General features: G+C 39.1%; 1 protein-coding gene across 3 annotated transcripts in view; it reads left to right on the forward strand.

Annotated features, from left to right (window-relative positions):
• The window catches only part of Adcy8 (adenylate cyclase 8), a 223,030-nt gene that overhangs the window by 42,367 nt on the left and 163,473 nt on the right, over positions 1–17,190 (forward strand). For all 3 annotated transcript variants that reach the window (XM_028773247.1, XM_028773248.1, XM_028773249.1), the window contains exon 2: positions 10,103–10,252. In XM_028773247.1, coding sequence (XP_028629080.1) covers positions 10,103–10,252 — 150 coding nt within the window. The remainder of the gene's footprint in view (positions 1–10,102; positions 10,253–17,190) is intronic.

Genomic DNA, 17,190 nt, shown 5'->3' on the forward strand with positions numbered 1-17,190 from the left:
AACTGAATCCTGAGTCATCCAGGAGCCACTGCACTCAGAGCAGCTGGAGCCATTGCACTCAGAGCAGCTGAAACTGAATCCTGAGTCATCGAGAACCCACTGCACTCAGAGCAGAAGGATTTCCAGATCCAAGAGGTGGCCTGAGTCCCAGGAGTTATTCCACCCAGGAGATTAGGAGCATAAGACCACAGAGACCTCTGGACTCTGAGGAGCTCTGCAATAAGCAAGATAACTGGAAATACAGACTCCAGTTTTACACAGTGAGGGCAGGTACCACTAGAGTTAACCAGATGGCGAAAGGCAAGCGCAAGAACATAAGCAACAGAAACCAAAGTTTCTTGGCATCATCAGTGCCCAATTCTCCCAATATAGCAAGCCCTGAACACCCCATCACACCTGAAAAGCAGGATTCAGAATTAAAATCACTTCTCATGATGATGATAGAGGATTATAAGAAGGAATTAAGTAACTCCCTTAAAGAAATACAGGAGAGTACAAGTAAACAGATAGAAGCCCTTAAAGAGGAATCACAGAAATCCCTTAAAGAAATGGAAGAAAACACAAAGAAGGAATTAAACAAAAACATTCAGGATCTGAAACTAGAAATAGAAACAATAAAGAAAGTTCAAAGGGAGACAACCATGGAGATAGAAAACCTAAGAAAGAGATCAGGAGTCACAGACCCAAGCATCACCAACCGAATACAAGAGATAGAAGAGAGAATCTCAAATGCAGAAGATACGGTGGAAAATATTGACACAGTTGTCAAAGAAAATGCAAAATGCAAAAAACTCCTAACTCAAAACATCCAGGAAATCCAGGACACAATGAGAAGACCAAACCTAAGGATAATAGGTATAGATGAGAATGAAGATTCCCAACTTAAAGGGCCAGTAAATATCTTCAACAAAATTATTGAGGAAAACTTCCCTAACCTAAAGAACAAGATGCCCATAAACATACAAGAAGCCTACAGAACACCAAATAGACTAGACCAGAAAAGAAATACCTCCCGTCACATAATAATCAAAACATCAGATGCACAAAACAAAGAAAAAATACTAAAAGCAGTAAGGGAAAAAGGTCAAGTAACATATAAAGGCAGACCTATAAGAATTACACCAGACTTCTCACTAGAGACTATAAAAGCCAGAAGAGCCTGGACTGACATCATACAGACACTAAGAGAACACAATTGCCAGCCCAGATTACTATACCCAGCAAAACTCTCAATCAATATAGATGGTGAAACCAAGATATTCCATGACAAAACCAAATTTGCACAATATCTTCCCACAAACCCAGCACTTCAAAGGATAATTGATGGAAAATGCCAACACAAGGAGGGAAACTACAACCTAGGAAAAGCAAGTAAGTAATCTTCCAGCAACCCACAAGAAAGATACAAACATAACTTTACCTCTAATAAAAAAAATAACAGGAAGCAACAATCATTTTTCCTTAATATCTCTTAACATCAATGGTCTCAATTCCCCAATAAAAAGACGCAGACTATAAGACTGGATACACAAACAAGACCCAGAATTTTGCTGCATACAAGAAACGCACCTCAGTGACAAAGACAGACACTACCTCAGAATAAAAGGGTGGAAAACAATTTTTCAAGCCAATGGTCCCAAGAAACAAGCTGGAGTAGCCATTCTAATATCAAATAAAATCGACTTTCATCCAAAATTAATCAAAAAAGATAAGGAAGGACACTTCATACTCATCAAAGGAAAAATCTACCAAGGTGAACTCTCAATTCTGAACATCTATGCTCCAAATGCAAGGGCCCCTACATACATAAAAGAAACTTTACTAAAGCTCAAAACACACATTACACCTCACACAATAATAGTGGGGGATTTCAACACCCCACTGTCAGCAATGGACAGATCATGGAAACAGAAACTAAACAGAGACACTTTGAAATTAACAGAAGTTATGAACCAAATGGACTTAACAGACATCTATAGAACATTTCATCCTAAAACAAAAGAATATACCTTTTTCTCAGCACCTCATGGTACCTTCTCCAAAATAGACCATATAATTGGTCACAAAACAAGCCTCTACAGATACAAAAAGATTGAAATAATCCCTTGCATCTTATCAGATCACCACGGACTAAGACTGGTCTTTAATAATGACAAAAACAATGGAAAACCCACGTACACATGGAAACTGAACAACTCTCTACTCAATGATGACTTGGTCAAGGAAGAAATAAAGAAAGAAATAAAAGACTTTTTAGAATTCAATGAAAATGAGGACACATCATACCAAAACTTGTGGGACTCCATGAAGGCAGTGCTAAGAGGAAAGCTCATAGCTCTAAGTGCCTACAAAAAGAAACTGGAAAGAGCACACACTAACAAGTTGACTGCACAACTAAAAGCTCTAGAACAAAAAGAAGCAAATACACCCAGGAGGAGTAGAAGGCAGGAAATAATCAAACTCAAGGGCTGAAATCAACCAAATAGAAACAGAAAGAACAATACAAAATATCAATAAAACCAGGAGTTGGTTCTTTGAGAAAATCAACAAGATAGATAAACCCTTAGCCAGATTAACCAGAGGGCACAGAGAGAGTATCCAAATTAATAAAATCAGAACTGAAAAGGGAGACATAACAACAGAAACTGAAGAAATTCAAAAAATCATCAGATCCTACTACAAAGGCCTATACTCAACAAAACTGGAAAACCTGGATGAAATGGACAATTTCCTAGACAGATACCAGGTACTGAAGTTAAACCAGGAGCAGATAAACCATCTAAATAGTCCCATAACCCCTCAGGAAATAGCAGCAGTCATCAAAAGCCTCCCCACTAAAAAAAGCCCAGGACCAGATGGTCTTAGTGCTGAATTCTATCAGACCTTCAAGGAAGACCTAATGCCAATTCTCTTCAAACTATTCCACAAAATAGAGACAGAAGGAACACTACCCAATTCGTTCTATGAAGCTACAATTACACTCATACCCAAACCCCACAAGGACCCGACAAAGAAAGAGAACTTCAGACCAATCTCCCTTATGAACATCGATGCAAAAATACTCAATAAAATTCTAGCAAACCGAATCCAAGACCACATCAAAACAATCATCCATCATGATCAAGTAGGTTTTATCCCAGGAATTCAGGGATGGTTCAATATTCGGAAATCCATCAATGTAATCCACTATATAAACAAACTTAAAGAAAAAAACCACATGATCATCTCACTAGATGGTGAGAAAGCATTTGACAAAATTCAACATCCCTTCATGATAAAAGTCTTGGAAAGATCAGGAATTCAAGGCCCCTACCTAAACATAGTAAAAGCAATTTACAGCAAACCAGTAGCCAACATCAAGCTAAATGGAGAGAAACTTGAAGCAATCCCACTAAGATCAGGGACTAGACAAGGTTGCCCACTCTCCCCCTACCTATTCAATATAGTACTGGAAGTCTTAGCCAGAGCAATTAGACAACAAAAAGAAGTCAAAGGGATACAAATAGGAAAGGAAGAAGTCAAAATATCACTATTTGCAGATGATATGATAGTATACTTAAGTGACCCCCAAACTTCAACCAGAGAACTCCTAAACCTGATAAACAACTTCAGCAAAGTGGCTGGTTATAAAATCAACTCAAACAAATCAGTAGCCTTCCTCTACATGAAAGATAAACAGACTGAAAAAGAAATTAGGGAAATGACACCCTTCACAATAGTTGCAAATAAGATAAAATACCTTGGTGTGAATCTAACCAAGCAAGTGAAAGACCTGTATGACAAGAACTTCAAGTCTCTGAAGAAAGAAATTGAAGAAGATCTCAGAAGATGGAAAGATCTCCCATGCTCATGGATTGGCAGGATTAATATAATAAAAATGGCCATCTTGCCAAAAGCAATCTACAGATTCAATGCAATCCCCATTAAAATCCCAACTCAATTCTTCACAGAGTTAGAAAAGGAAATTCTCAAATTCATATGGAATAACAAAAAACCCAGGATAGCGAAAACTATTCTCAACAATAAAAGAACTTCTGGAGGAATTACCATCCCTGACCTCAAGCTGTACTACAGAGCAATAGTGATAAAAACTACCTGGTATTGGTACAGAGACAGGCAGGAAGATCAATGGAATAGAATTGAAGACCCAGAAATGAACCCACACTCCTATGGTCACTTGATCTTTGACAAAGGAGCTAAAACTGTCCAGTGGAAAAAGGACAGCATTTTCAACAAATGGTGCTGGTTCAACTGGAAGACAACATGTAGAAGAATGAAAATTGATCCATTCTTATCCCCTTGTACAAAGCTCAAGTCTATGTGGATAAAGGACCTCCACATAAAACCAGATACACTGAAACTAATAGAAGAGAAGTTGGGGAAAAGCCTCGAATACTTGGGCACAGGGGGAAAGTTCCTGAACAGAACTCCAATGGCATATGCTCTAAGATCGAGAATTGACAAATGGGACTTCATAAAATTGCAAAGTTTCTGTAAGGCAAAGGACACTGTCAATAGGACAAAACGACAACCAACAAATTGGGAAAAGATCTTTACCAATCCTTCATCTGATAGAGGGCTAATATCTAATATATACAAAGAACTCAAGAAATTAGACTGCAGACAACCAAATTACCCTATTAAAAAATGGGGTATAGAGCTTAACAAAGAATTTTCAACGGAAGAAACTCGAATGGCCGAGAAGCATCTAAAGAAATGTTCAGCATCCTTAGTCGTCAGGGAAATGCAAATCAAAACAACCCTGAGATTCCATCTCACACCAGTCAGAATGGCTAAGATTAAAAACTCAGGTGATAGTAGATGCTGGCGAGGGTGTGGAGAAAGAGGAACACTCCTCCATTGTTGGTGGGACTGCAAGATGGTGCAACCACTTTGGAAATCAGTTTGGCGGTTCCTCAGAAAATTGGACATAGCATTACCCGAGGATCCAGCTATACCACTCCTAGGCATATACCCAGAAGATGCTCGAACATATAACAAGGACATATGCTCAACTATGTTCATAGCAGCCTTATTTATAATAGCCAGGAGCTGGAAAGAACCCAGATGTCCTTCAACTGAGGAATGGATTAAAAAAATGTGGTATATTTACACAATGGAGTATTACTCAGCTATTAAAAACAATGAATTCGAGAGGTTCCTTGGTAAATGGATGGAACTAGAAATTATCATCCTGAGTGAGGTAAGCCAATCACAAAAGAAGACACATGGTATTCACTCACTGATTATTGGATATTAGCCTAGAACCTTGAAATGCCCAAGATGCAACTCACAGGCCACATGAAGCCCATAAAGAAGGAAGACCAAGTGAGGGTGATTCGGTCCTTCTTAGAAGGAGCAACAAAATACTCAAGGGAGCAAATATGGAGACAAAGTGAGGGACAGAAACTGAAGGAGGGGCTGTCTCAAGACCACCCCACCTGAGTATCTATCCCATGTGCAATCACCAAAGGTAGATGCTGATGTGGAAGACAGGAAGTGCATGCTGATAAGAGCCTGATATGGATATCTCCTCAGAGGCCTTCAAGAGTCAGACATATTCAGAGGCAGATGCTCACAACTAGCCATTGAACTGATCATGGGGTTCTCAATAGAGGAGTTAGAGTGAAGACTGAAGGAGCTGAAAGGGTTTGTGGCACCATGAGGAGAGCAACAATACCAACCAACCACAGCTCCCAGGGTCTAAACCACCAGCCTGGGAGCACTTAGGGGGGGATCCAGGGCTTCAGCTGAATATGTAAAAGTGGAGGGCCCTGCTGGGCATAGGTGGAAGAAGAGAACCTTGACCTCATGAAGGCTGGATGCCCCAGGGGGTGGGAATTTTGAGGATGGGGAGGTGGGAGTGGGGGGGTGTAGATAGAGGTTACATCCACAGAGAAGAAGGAGGAGGGGCGAGGGGATTGGGGGTTCCGAGGGGGTGGTGGGGGATGGGGTAAGGGGACAACATAGGAAATGTAAATAAATCATCCAATAAAAAAAAAAAAGAATTCATTTTCTATGCTTATGAACAAAATTTACCAGTCGAAGCTAATCTGGCTATGCTAGTTTCAGCATATCAACATTATTCTAGCCCAAAGTAGGCATGGTGACATACATCTACAATTTCAGCACACAGGAGGCTAAGGCAGGAGAGTTGTAAGTTCAGGGCCAGCTTTTCCCCCAAATAAGCTAGCTTCATAAACTGAATTGGGGAGTGTTCTCTACTTTCTGATCTCTTAAAGAGATAAAACATTTAGATTATTTGTCTCACCATTCTTTTAGAATTATCTGATGAAGCCATCAAAGTTTGTTGCCTCCCTTGTAAAAACATCTTTAATTGTGATTATACATATTTAATTTTCCTTCTTTATCTGAGTCAACTTCAGAAATGTCTTAATTATATTTGAGATCTTACATTAAAATCCATAATTGGCATTATTTCTTAAATTCTTCAGAGCCTTAAATTTTGTGAGTTTTCTAACCCTTTTTGTTTTGTTTGTACTTTTTCTCTTTACTGGACTTGAAAAGAAGAGTTTCTGTTTACTGTCCTTGACAGAAAAGAAACTATCAAGTTTATTGGGTCCCATTAATTTTACTTTTTATTTTATTACTGGTTCCTATTGCATTGTTTTTTTTCTTATATATTTACTTTGAATTTATTGTGGAGATTCTTTAGTTTTATTTGGTTTTACGATATTGATGATTTCTTATGTTCAGTGGCCAGCACATTCATCTTTAACCATTCTTTCTTTAACTCCTAAGGTTTGCTCTGTGGTATTTTCAGTGTCCTCTAGATATTATTTACTATTACAAGATTATCATGTATCTTTATATCAATGGGTTTGGATTTATTTTAACTTCTAAGTACACTGTGTTTTATGATTGTTCTTTTGTTCATTGCTTTGGAACTTGATGATATCCGTAGCTACGTCATTTACTTTTCTGCTGCTGTTATAAAATGCCACGATCAAGGCAATTTATAGAAGGAAGAGCTTACAGTTCCAGATGGTTAGAGTTCATAATGGCAGAGACAGCATTACAGCAGGTGGAAGACATGGTGGCTGGAGCTGGATGCTGAGAGCTGAGGGATCACATCTTCAATCATAGTAAGCAGGAAGCAGATAGAATGTCCTAGCTTTGGTACAAGGCTTTTGAAACCTCAAAGCCAAGTCCTCTTGACATACTTCCTCCAGTATGGCCACACCTTCACAGCCTATCCAAACAGGGCTGCCAACTGGGGACAAAGGATTCAGATAACTGAGCTTATGACAGGACATTCTTATTCAAACCACCAAGTAATCTAATTTGTTTGATATTAGTTCTTTAAAATCTGCAGGCAAGCTTCTGGTCTTGTCATAAGATGTGTTTACATTTTTAAGTGGAAGAATTGTTGGATACTATACTCCATTTAGTGACCATTAATTGAAAGATATGTTTAAATTATCTCCTGCTTTTTGTTTTTTATAGATACAGTAATTGCTGAAAATATATCCATAGAATACTGATCTATAAATAATTATACCATTTTTATCATATTTTGCATTGTATATTTTGAGACTATAATATTAAATGTGCTAATATTTTTCTGATCTAGTCCTGACACTTTCCCATTTTATAATGACCTTATTCATCCCTATAATATGTCTTTTTTAAATCTAGTATTTATGTAATACAACTAATTTTATTTTGTTTTGAATTTCAGAATTTTTATGTAAGTATATTTTAGGAACATCTCATCAATAACAAAAATTATTGCTTCATATTTAATCTAGAAATAATTTTGAAACTGGAAAGTAAATTTCCAATATCTAACATTGCCTTAGGACTGTTTATAAGATTCTTTTTGGCTTTTGGCATTTGGACTATGATATACAGGCACATCTTGTTCACATTTAGCCTGTGTGGACCTTAAGAGTTACTTAAATCTGAAACTGCTTTCATAAAAATTGGTTAAAAACATCAGTTCTTTAGACAGCTTACTCTGTCACATTCTCTTTTCCTTTCCCTATGACAATTTAAGTTAAAGGTTTAGTTCAGTATAGGTTAAGTTATGTTTTTCAATGTCGCACACATTATTAAAGTCCTTAAAAAGTGTTTTTCCTCAAAATAGGCTAACGATCCTTATCTTGCCTGTGTGCTGCCTTAAGACTGTAGTTCCAAGATAGAGTTCATGAACCCTGAAAGACAAATCAGGAGCCCATCCAATGCAAGCACACCAGGGTCTTTATTAGAGCTAGCTCAGGCTTACTTACCTCACCACTGCCCAGCAGGGTGGTTCTGGTAGAGCAAAAGCCCTGGAAATTCATTGAGGCAAGATGGCATAGAAAGCAGCAAGTAAGGGGTTGAGTGTTTCTAACCTGGCAATCATCTAATTGGAGGGTTACTGTGGCCTTTAGCAAAATTGGCTGGAGTCAAATCTTAAACTTAACTTCTAATTTCTTCCTAATTGGTAGCTGTTAAGCATGGAGTGGGCTTGTAACTTGGAAGTGCAGATTCACTGGGGGAAGTAACCTGGAGAATGGTGTTACAAGCAGGTTTGTTAAGAGAGATTAACCTGGAAACATAGGACTTGTTGAGGTTAGCCTAGGAACAGAAGCTAGGCTCTGATTTTGTTGCAGGAATAACTTGGAAACTAATGCTAGACACTGGCCTTAAACTCAAACTTAGGTCAGTTTCTCTAAGATGGAGTCTGAACCCAAAACTTGGTCTCTCAACATCATGAGTGAATGTTTTCATTTCGGAACTAGAGTTCCCATGTGTGTCCAGGTGTTTTCTGTTTCTCCGTTTGTTCCCTATCTTTTCATCCATTACTGGCATACTTGCTTTTTTTCCCCCTTTAATACAGCAGTAAAAAGCACTGCTATGAATTTTGACTTCTAATTCTGATGTCTGACTCAAATCAAAATGGGTGTCTCTATTGACTATCTTCCTCTGGAGGGCACATATTTCACTGTTTCTTTCTGTGCTATATAACTTTATATAATATTGGGGAACTTGCGAATCCCGGGCAAGCTTTTCATCATCTGAAACTGGTGGTTTTTATGTAGTTTCATTTTTGCCATTGTTTGACTTGAACGGAATCAAGTGAAAATCGTTGTCTCTTGGTCAGCAGTTCAAATCTCAATTCAGACATTTAATGATCAGTTCAATCACTTTTTATTTACCCTGTGCATGCTCTGTTTAGAAAGGAGTTTATACAATAGTTGTAGATATTAAAAGGGCAATTCAGTACTTAGGTTTTTTTGTTTTCTTTTGTTTTGTTTTTAATATATATATATATATATATATATATATATATATATATATATATATAGAGAGAGAGAGAGAGAGAGAGAGAGAGAGAGAACACTGTCACTGTCTTCAAACACACCAGAAGAGGGCATCAGATCCCATTATAGATGGTTGTGAGCCACCATGTGGTTGCCGGGAATTGAACTCAGGACCTCTGGAAGAGCAGCTGGTGCTCTTAACCCTGAGTCATCTCTCCAGCCTGGCAATTCGGTCCTTATTTAGCATACCCCAAGCCCCATGTTCATTTTTTACCCACCCCCCAAATTTTAGATTCTCAATATAGGTTCTCTGTATTTAAATTTTTATTTATTTATTCTTTTTTATTTTGAGGCATAGCATCACACAGTAGCCCAGGCTAGCCTCACACTTGCAGCCATCTTTCTACCTTAGCTTTATGAGTACTGGGATTATAGACAGGAACATCCTTTAAGGGATTCTTTCTTTAGGTTAAGCCTTATGGTATTTTTGTGGTTGTTGTTGTTGAGTTGGTGAACAGAAGGATGTGGGTAGGTAAGATCAAGGGAGAAGTCTCACAGCCTTTTTATCTCAAGTTTCGAAGGAAGGTTCAAGCCTATACTTAAGTACAAAACAATGGTTTTTAATTGTATGGAATTGTCCAGAAAGGTTTGTTTGGAAAGTGACTTTGGATTCAAACTCAGAATGAAAATAGTGTTGGACTAATGTAGCACAAGATAAGACATTTCGGTGACTGATGAAAACTTCCTTCTAAAATAGCTACTTATTTTAACCTTTCTCTCCAAGCAGCTGCTGTTTGACACATCTAACCAGGATGTTTGGAATTGTCTCACAGGTCCTGGCCCAGGTGGTGCTATTCATGTGCATGAATACAGCAGGAATCTTCATCAGTTACCTTTCAGACCGTGCCCAGCGCCAGGCCTTCCTGGAGACCCGGAGGTGTGTGGAGGCCAGGCTCCGCCTGGAGACAGAAAACCAAAGACAGGTACCAAATGCAAGACTGTGTCTCTGACGTCACGAAGCTAGCCTTCTATCACGGGATCCTTTATTCCTTCCAAACACATCCTGCTCTGCAAGAGTTCTCTCCAAGTTTATGACATGGGATCCTAGAATCTAAAATACCAATATTAGACTTAGAGTCAAAGTACATTGTTCTTATTCTCCATATTGTTTCCTGCAAGAAATAAATACACTTACTGAATTGTTGCGGTAGGCATTAGAAAAGGAGGTGTGGACCTGGCTAGGTCCCAGCCGCCGCCATGTTCCCACTCTTAAGTTCCCACACTAAGCGCGACACCATCTAACCAGAGGTGCCAGCCCAGCCCGGGCCCCACGAGATGTTGGCGAGGCTCTTACTCTGCCAGTCAGCTCCGTGGAGTCCACGGCTCTAAACATGGCTCAAAGGCCAACTCCGCCACCCCAACACGGTAGATGTAACAATTCCTACTAACCGATGGTAGAAATAAAACTCTTAATGCTTAAGATTAACCAAATAGATTTATATATTAGCAAATACTCAATACATACGATGCCCACAAAATTAGAATTGTTAGCCCAATTACTTAACCTTGATATTAGACTGCTAGAGACACAGGGACATCACAGACATCTTCCCTCCTCCCCTTTTCTTTCTTCGTTCCTCCTCCCAACTCCTAGCTCCGCCTACCTCTTCTCTATCCAATGACAGAGCTCTTGCCACACTGAATACCTCCCTGATACCTATACGTGACAATGCTGTTTGTGACCAAGGCAGTCATTCTTAAAAAAATAGCAGCACTCTCATATTGGACTTCCTTCTTTAAAACTATAAATATTTTTTTCACTACATAGAAATGTAGACTGTAAACTCATAGTAGACCCTGATCCTTATCAAATTGCTCAGATTTTACCCTGTTTTTAAAGCAAGGATATTTCAGTGTACCTGGAGCTAAACCCAGACTAAAGGATGAAGCAGACAAAGAAGTGTGGATGGAGTTAAGGGATTAGTGAAATTAATTTCTGTTTGAAATAAATGTGGAAATAATCTTGGACATACTGATTGGGAAGATTGTAGGGTGCTTAAAAATAGCTTGTAGCAAGTGATATGTTTTTCTAGAATGAAATGTGCATTCAGATGGTGAAGATGTGCTCCTATTACAAATATTCAGATGGGAAAACTCCATACATCCCATTGTTTTTTAAAGCAATTGTTAAGGAAAATATTAAGACTGTTCTGAAAACCAGCTTTACAGTCAACATACAGACTCCTAAATTTGCATGTTTCTGGGAGTTGTGTGCATAGTAGATGCACTAGCTATACCACAGTAGGCTCTTTTGTTTTACAGTTATGTGTAAATATATTTTAATCCTTCACTAATGAATTAGGACCTTACACAGTAACCGTGGGAGACTCATACGTGAAAGAGAGGAGAAACAGGAGACAGCCCTTTTTAAGAAATCATTTGGTGAAATCATGAGGCATGAGTATTAGAACTCAATGAACCCGGATGTGTGTAATAATGGATGTGCCAGACAAGTTGGGTCCGAATCTTCTGGGCCAAGACTCACCTCACAAAAGATACCACTGATCATGCAGATTCTTCATCAGCATTAGAGAACTCAGAAAGAGAAGCTTCTAAGTCAATGATGCCTAAAACAATTGTGGAACTTCCATAATAGCTGTATTATAGGTTCTCTGAATAACTCCAGGATCATTTAGAGAAATTATTTCCCAAAAGGAAAGCAGTTCATACAATAGAGATGAGATTTCTACGGCTGTGTATTATGTTCCTGTGCAAAGCAGAGCCCTTGCCAAACTAGCACGTCACTCTTTCCATGGGACTTGGGCCAACTAAAAATACTCCACCATGTTAATAATTCATTTAGCTGTTCCCGATGGTCTATCACAATAAGAACTGTGTTGTGGGTGAGTCTCCCAGGGTGCTATTTGCTGTGTTTATGGAATTCCAGAGAAAATCACAATTGTCTAGCTTCCTAACTTAATGTTTTATCTTTCCCTGTTCTTCAGTTCCACGTATCTTTTGATCATTGTATACTACCAATCTAGCTTGCTGCATGGATTCTTCTACTGCCGTCTCTAATCTTGATTATTTATTTTCTGTCCGTGTGTGTGTGTGTGTGTGTGTGTGAGAGAGAGAGAGAGAGAGAGAGAGAGAATGTATATATGTATGTGTGTAAATGCATATATATGTAATATACATATATTTGTATATGCACATATGTGTGCATGTACATATGTGAATGTGTATGTATGTGTGCATATGACTGGATATTATGTGTGTGAATATATATGTACATGTGTGAATGTGAGTATCTCTGTGTGTGTTTGTGTGTGTGTGTGTCTGTGTGTGTGTGTGTCTGTGTCTGTGTGTCTGTGTGTGTCTCTGTCTTGTCTCTGTGTGCATGTGGAGGACAGGGGAGGAATGTCAGGTGTCCTCTATTCCTGGCTAATTATTACTTTTGAGGCAGAATCAATCTCTCTCTCTCTCTCTCTCTCTCTCTCTCTCTCTCTCTCTCAACCTGGGACTCACATTTTTCTTGGCTACTCTGGAAACCATCAAGCTCCAGAGATCCCACCCCCCCCCCCGTCTCTGATCCCTCAGAGTTGGTCTAGCTTGTTGTGTGAGTGCTAGGATCCAAACTTCAGTCCTCATGACTGTGCAACAAAAGCTCTAACAGCTGCTGAGCCATTTCTTCAGATCATTGGTATAGATTTTTACTTCACAGAAGGAGAAAAAAAGAATCTGTCGAGATGACAATGCAAACTGTCCAGATACAATTAGTCTAAATGTCAGTAGACTTTGTGCCACAGTCTATTGCATCCTAGTAGAATGGCCTACACGCCTACATTCTTGTCCATTCACTAGTCAGTATCTTTCTTTGTATGTGAAGCACATTAGACAAGGTGTATATAAAAATATAAATTTATGAATTAGTATTGTTGGTTTCCTGGATGAAAGGCAGGAAAAACTATCACATACTAAAAAAACTCTTTCTTGTAAGAATTAAGCAAAAGATGCTGTAATTTTCTGTAGTTTGATTAACTTGCTCTGAACTTGTGGCGGCTGTGTGAGTTCCTCATTGTCTGCCCAAATGCTCTAGATTCTCAGATGAAAGACCCACACATGCAGCCTTCTATTGTATTATGCCTTAAACTGTGCAATAGGTAGGTCACTCCCAAACTTCCACATTACTAGAGCCTCTCCTCCAATTCTCCTGAATTATAACTTACTAAAATCTGTATTCCATCTTTTCTACCCCAGACACAAACATGGGGGCCCTTGATCTTACATAATTGTCCATTCTCTCTTCTACAGCTCTCAAGAACAGATCTTATTCCTTTCCTGGCAATGGCGATTCTACCTCCTACTTCTTTGTGCCCCTTGCGTGTGAAGTGAATCCTAAAGGGCCACCTCTGTCTCCCTGCCCAACCATGGGCTGTGTAAGACTATTTACCAATTAGAACCAGCTGGTGGCAGGAATCCTCAATCTGTCACCTGCCAGATTCCCCATGCAATTTGGGAACCCATAATGCAAGCATTAAAAGAAATTCACAACGTTCTTATAGACCCATGTTCATAGATATGATCAGATAATCCTTGGATATTGCTCTCACCTTCTCTAGTATCTAAGATAACTGACTCGGTATCATTCAGTGCTAAAATTACTTCCCACTAACATTTGGTCTCTGCTGCAATTTTCCATTATTCCTGGGAATATCCTTTGTGGTAGAGAGGCAAAGGGATCTTGCAGAAAATACACCAGTTTTTGAATGAGACTGTCCTGGATTTGAAATCTTGGCTTGGTTACTATTTTGGTGAGCTGAGTATAATCTGAGTCTTCTTTTCTTCATCCATAGCAAGGATATAATAATATCCTGCCTGAAAAGCCTCCCTAACAATTGGAAATATTGTGTGCAATGCCTTTGCAAGTCAGTGAAGAGTTTCCATTAGTGTTATTTTGTATAATTATTTATGTGACTCAGCCAATTCAGCTCAGTCCCAAGAGGTCTCATTTGGGAAAACATTATGAACTGACTTGTCTCATTTGAAATAAGGTAGACTTATTTATCTGGAGGTTGGGCAAAATGGTGGTTCTCCTTAAATACATAGCAGATAGACCTCATCATCACTACACTTCATCTGTATTTTTCAAAATATTATGTGTCACTGACAAATATATCTCCATTTACCTCTTAGAGCTAATTGTAATACTTAATGGTCCATAATTCTCTATGGTGCAAAGGAGATACCAGAAGAGCCTAAAAAACAGACACTAAATGCTATCTGGATAATCACTCCCAAAGGATCATAACAGCAGGGTTTGTTTTGTTTTGCTTTGTTTTGTTTTACAAATAAAAGGCAAAGCTGAAGAAGCCAGGTTAAACATAAATGATCAACTTTTGTGGGATTTTTCAAGTATTGGCTTCATCTTATGGTAGGACACAACAGAAGTATCATGATGACTTTTTTGTTCAATCAAAAGTCAACTCATTAGTTGTGGATTGGACATAAGGGGGAAAGTTTAGCTGAGCATTAAGACTATAATGGGGACCAGCCATCAGCCCCTAGACTTATAGCTTATTAGACAAGCAAGGACACAGGTAGCTCCAAATGTACCTGTGGCAATAGTGGTTGGGGCACAGATAAACTACAAGTAGACAGAACCTCAAAAAAACATTGTCTGAACTCAACCACTGACCTGTGGATACAATTCACCACAGTGAATTGATGACAAGTACCCCACTGTAGGTAAACATATAAGACTATCTTAAACAAGAACAAAGTTCATAGGTATAACCTATAAATAGTCTCATGCTTCTTGATTCACCTTGTCACCAGTATAGACACTCATCTCTAGTGTAGACGGAGTCAAGTGAGACATATTTTTCACTCCAGACAAGACCTAGAGAATGAGTAGAATTTCAGTTATTTAAATTATTGAGGATACCGTTAGATACTCTGTTGAATGTTTGGCACTAGATTTTGTCTGATTCCCTCCATGGAGTTGTGTACTTCTTCAGTGAAATACTGTTGCTTTCCATTCACTGAAAAATACAAGCCTGGAACAAAAGCAATATCAATAGATATGTTCACGTGGAAGGGGAAATTTCCATGGGGTCCTCCTCCATATAGGTAAGAACTATAGACAACTAATGACTCCTTGGAGAGGAAGAAGTATTGTCTCCCAGGGATGAACCTCTGATTGGTTGCTTAATACACAGTGGTCAGCCCTAAAAACACACATACAGAAATAACAAAAATAAAGCAGAGTCAGAAGATTATATTTGTATATTTGTCCATACATACTGTCTTAGTCAGGGATTTTATTGCTGTGGTGAAACACCAAAACAAAGTTGGGGGGGTTATTTGGCTTACACTCCCACATTGTAGCCCATCAATGAAGAAAGCCAGGACAGAAACCTGGAGGCAGGAGCTAATTCAGAGGCTATGCCTACTAGATTTCTCCCCATTGATCTTTCAACCTGATTCCTTATGGAACTCAGGACTACCAGCCCAAGGATAGCACTGTCTACAATGGGCTGGGCCCTCCATCACCAATCACTACTTTAAAAAGTACCTTTCAGTCTGATTTTTTTTATTGGATATTTTATCTACGTTTCAGATGTTATCCCCTTACCCCATTTCTCCCTGCCCTCATCCCAGGAACCCCCTACCCCACTCCCACCTCCCCACCCTCGAATTCCCCCACACTCAGTGTCCAGCCTTCATGGGACCAAGGATCTCCTCTTCCACCTATGCCTGACAAGGCCATCCTTCCCTACATATACAGGTGGAGTCATGGGTCCCTCCCTATGTTCTCCCAGGCTGGTGGTTTAGACTCTAGGAGCTCTGGTTGGTTAGTATTGTTGCTCTCCTCATGGGGCCACAAACCCTTTCAGCTCCTTCAGTCTTCTCTCTAACTCCTCCACTGGGAACCTCATGATCAGTTCAATGGTTAGCTGTGAGCATCTGCCTCTGAATATGTCAGACTCTTGCAGACCTCTAGTGAGACAGCTATATCAGGCTCCTGTCAGCATTCACTTCTTGACATCCACATCAGCATCTACCTTTGGTGACTGCACATGGGAAGGATACCCAGGTGAATCACCATCCCTCACCTCAAATTGTAATACAGAGCAATAGTGATAAAAACGGCATGGTATTCATACAGAGATAGGCAAGAAGATCGATGAAATAGAATTGAAGATCTAGAAATGAACCCACAAACCTATGGTCACTTGATCATTGACAAAGGAGCTAAAACCGTCCAGTGGAAAAAGGACAGCATTTTCAACAAATGGTGATGGTTCAACTGGATGTCAGCATGTAGAATGCAAATTGATCCATACTTATCTCCTTGTATAAAGCTCAAGTCCAAGTGGATAAAGGACCTCCACATAAAACCAGATACACTGAAACTAATAGAAGAGCAGGTGGGGTAGACCCTCGAATACCTAGGCACAGGGGGAAAGTTCCTGAACAGAACATGAATGGCTTATGCTCTAAGAGCAAGAATTGACAAATGGGATCTCATAAAATTGCAAAGCTTCTATAAAGCAAAGGACATTGTCAATAGGACAAAACGGCAACCGACAGATTGGGAAAAGATCTTTATCAATCCTACATCCGATAGAGGGCTAATATCCAATATATACAAAGAACTCAAGAAATCAGTCTGATCTTATGGAGGCATTTTCACAAGTGAAGTTCACTCCTTTGTAGTGACTCCAGCTTATGTTAAGTTGAAATAAAACTAACATATATATATATGCATGCATATGTGTGATGTGGGTGTAACAATAAGTAATTAATTTGAGATTGAAAGTGAAAGGGCCTGGAAAGTTTGGAAAGAGGGACAGGATAGAGGGGAGAAAGATAAAAGAGAAAGTAATATAATTATGTTTTGACAAAAAATGTACTT

This window comes from Grammomys surdaster, unplaced genomic scaffold, assembly GCF_004785775.1.
Source record: "Grammomys surdaster isolate TR1022 unplaced genomic scaffold, NIH_TR_1.0 224, whole genome shotgun sequence".
Classification (NCBI taxonomy): domain Eukaryota; kingdom Metazoa; phylum Chordata; class Mammalia; order Rodentia; family Muridae; genus Grammomys; species Grammomys surdaster.